Raw genomic sequence first — 3,402 nt, 5'->3', positions numbered from 1 at the left:
ATAAAGTTGTCGGCGGTCTGCCTGTTAAATTGTACAGTGCAACAGATGCAATTAAAACTGAAGTCCTTACCACGTAATTCTTAAATTAAGTGTATACCACTTTTATCCTCCTTTAATTTATCTGGAACTTCAGTGTTTTTTCCACCTTATTTAGGCCTATTTTACAACCGTTTGTCAAGTTAAACTAGCAACCTATTACCCCCCCCAACGTATCTTAGAGTATTACACACTGAAAAAGTTATTCAAATAGCCTACTCAACACAAAGTTATTAGTTACATTACTTTCCCTTAGGCATGTTTTATGTAGGTCACATACAGCTAGGCTATACGTTTCGAAGGATAAGGAAAATTAGACAGTTTAACGAGCAGCATTAGAGCATCACTGACCGTCAAACCCCGGGTGATCTCAGGACAGAACGGTGACGAGCTAGAGGCTGTATGTAAATGATACCTGAAAAGTGTATTCCTCTGGTTCTGGCGGATGCCAGAGCACCGCCTCTGGCTAATTAGGCTATACATGTCCGGAGACCACCGCACTGTGAATGCAGCCACATCCGTAACACGACCGATTCAGATGGTCCTTTGGGCCCCTTACCTTAAAGTTCCCATCAGGTACAGGTGCGGGCTTCTGTATGTTAACTAGTTTGTGGTCACTTGGTGATAAAAGCTTTATTTAGAAAAATGCACCCAAACAAAAAATAAGTTGTACAATTGTATGGTCTTAGAACTAGGTTTTGACACAGTAGGCATTTACAAGACATGGCCACAATATTAAGTTATGTTGGACATATTCAATATTGTACTGGAGCAAATTCAAAGTAAGAAATCAAATGACCAAAAGAAAATTATGCACAGTAAATCAGGACCTTTTGGGGCCACTAGGGTTTGTTTTTTGTAACAATTATCCAAATTTGAATATATCCATAACAAGAATTTATGCAGTTGCAGTTATAGTGGCACAAACCAAATTACAAAAGCAAATAAACCCATAGGTGTAACTAGTAACACCAACAATGGCACTGTGGGTCAGTAAGCCATGCCATTAAGGAAGTTTGGCAGGGCCCTGGGACTTGCACACCTACAATGGTATGCAACTATTAATGCATTGGTTACACCTGTGTTTAACAAGCCAAAATGTCCACTGTAAGAACGATTTAAGATCAAATACTGCTTTGTCTATACCTGTACTCCTAATTTTTGTTTGGACTGACACACTCCAAACTGGCAAAATTATCACACAGGATTATGAAGAACTGACAACTTTGTAAATTGTACACATCCATTTATTACTTGTGTGTTACAAATTCTTTGGGACCAAAACTAATCAGCAGACATATAAACCCATACATACAAGTGTCACGAGGAACGGACAAGGTAAAGCCTGGCTCATCTACTCTCTAGACCTATCAATAAAAAGCCATAGAGTACTGCAAACGACACACTGTCACATTAGGTAGCTTGGTCTTATTAAGTGCTGTGGGGAAAAGTTGTTTCCAGTGCTGCATGATCTGGCAGAGTTTACTCTGCGATGCCAATGACACCACAAGCCAGACGTCCACCAGCATTGCCCGTCTTTAGGCTTTCCTCATTGCCTCCTTTTCCCAGGTCATCTGCCTTCTCATGGATCTAAACACAGGATTGAAAGTTAGAAAAAAAGGTTTTCTTCGGTAAGTTTATAGTCTAGATGCTCAATTCCAGGTGCAATAAGTCCCTTTCTCTTACCACCATGGTTCTGCCAATGATTGAGTATGGGCCAGTGAGGGTGATTATCTTATCTGTGATGTCTATCTTAGCAACATTATCTCCTCCTGCAGTCACATTGCCCAAGTCTCCAACGTGCCTATTTAAATTTAAAAAAAAAGACAAAATGACTTGCATTCAAACCATCACCAATGTTTGTGCATGCTACAAACTAACCCTGTGGTCGGCATTCTTTGTACATTTAACCATTTTCAAGTCATAATTATGCCATTGGGCAATTTTGTATGTTCACTTAAAATACCTTTTTATGACTGATGCCAATTTATTAAGCACAAACTATTCAAGTTTAATGTTTTAAACATAAGCTGATGAGTTTTATATTTTGGACAAGGCCCTTTGCTGAATGTTGTACCTCTCGCTCTCTCTCTGCACGATTCCTTTCTGTATGAGGTACAGCTGCTATCTCATATAAAAAGGCATCAAGATGTGGTTTAAAGCTCCATACAATAATCTTCCCTCAGACGGACTCACCTCTCTTCATCCTTAGGACCAGCATGAGTCTTGTTGTGGGGATTGAAGTGAGGGCCTGCACTGATGCACCCTGGTAAAAACCAAGAGAAGGGAGAAAAACAAAAAAACATGTTATGAAACAATCAGATTCAGTCTGAGTGTAGGTATGCTAGAAGTCCTGCAGTTTCAGAAACCCGATAGATTACCACACAACTATTGCCAAATACTCACCGTTTGTATTGTCCCCAAAAGCATGGACATGGAACCCATGCTCACCAGGAGTAAGGCCTTTGATTTCTCCTGTCAGCTTTACAGGGGCTGAACCGTCCTAACAGATCAGGATAACATGATTTATCAGGAGAGGAAAGAAAAAAAAAAAAAGAGCTGTCAAAGCCGGTGGCTAGAAGGACTTGAAGGAAAAGTAAAAAAAAAAAAAAAAAAAAAAAGAATTATGTCCATGTCATTTGCATTCACCAGACAGAGTCTTATCTTTATTTTGAACTATTTGAAGAAAAAAATAATTAAATTATTTTTGCAGTCTTAAAATTCTACCAGATGCCCAAACTTTAAATGGAGTGGTTCAGAATTTTGTACATAAGACCTTATTTCCAAGTTAGCCAGTGTGTGTTTTTTTATTAAATCAGTGGAGACAGTTTAACACATTTCATCCAGTCCTTCCAGTTGCAGAGTTCGCTTGTGCCAGGCAAGCGTAACTCAACAGTATCTGCTAGCCTGCCATTAAAAACAGTCTTACCCACTGCACAGTACACCAAAAGGCAAATAAATTATATCGCCAGACTATTGATGTAAAAATGTCTGTTGATAGAATAATGTTAGAAATAAAACTATCCTTGCATTGCAATAGTTATACTTTGTTCCCTGTAGTTGGTAGAACAGGCTACAGCAGCGACGGAGTGATATTACCTAGGCAACCGAGAAAGCCAGTTCACAATGTTTTTTTACCTGCCGCTGTCCCTCATTGCTACTGTACGGAGGAGGATTAGGGCCACTGGTGAAAAATGTATGCAAGTTTATTGTCAGAATTCAGATTAAAGTCAGAATTCTGAGAATAAAGTCAGAATTCCTAATTTTTTTTCCCCACCAGTGGCCCTAATCATCTTCCGTACTAGAGAAGCAGAGTACACTGCACAAAGGAATCAACAAGATATAGTACTATGGCCACGTTTGAAA

The 3,402-nt window shown here is 39.2% G+C and overlaps 1 protein-coding gene across 1 annotated transcript in view; it reads right to left on the bottom strand.

Moving 5' to 3' along the window:
- Window positions 1–1,265: 1,265 nt before the first annotated feature.
- sod1 (superoxide dismutase 1, soluble) overlaps window positions 1,266–3,402 on the bottom strand; it is a 3,957-nt gene continuing 1,820 nt past the window's right edge. Inside the window, exons 2-5 of the mRNA XM_032534291.1 lie at window positions 2,443–2,539; window positions 2,233–2,302; window positions 1,723–1,840; window positions 1,266–1,626 (exon numbers count right to left, since the gene is read on the bottom strand). Coding sequence (XP_032390182.1) covers window positions 1,519–1,626; window positions 1,723–1,840; window positions 2,233–2,302; window positions 2,443–2,539 — 393 coding nt within the window. The 3' untranslated portion in view covers window positions 1,266–1,518. The remainder of the gene's footprint in view (window positions 1,627–1,722; window positions 1,841–2,232; window positions 2,303–2,442; window positions 2,540–3,402) is intronic.

The sequence above is a fragment of the Etheostoma spectabile genome, chromosome 13 (assembly GCF_008692095.1).
Source record: "Etheostoma spectabile isolate EspeVRDwgs_2016 chromosome 13, UIUC_Espe_1.0, whole genome shotgun sequence".
NCBI lineage: Eukaryota > Metazoa > Chordata > Actinopteri > Perciformes > Percidae > Etheostoma > Etheostoma spectabile.
This window is presented reverse-complemented; position numbering and strand designations above follow the sequence as displayed.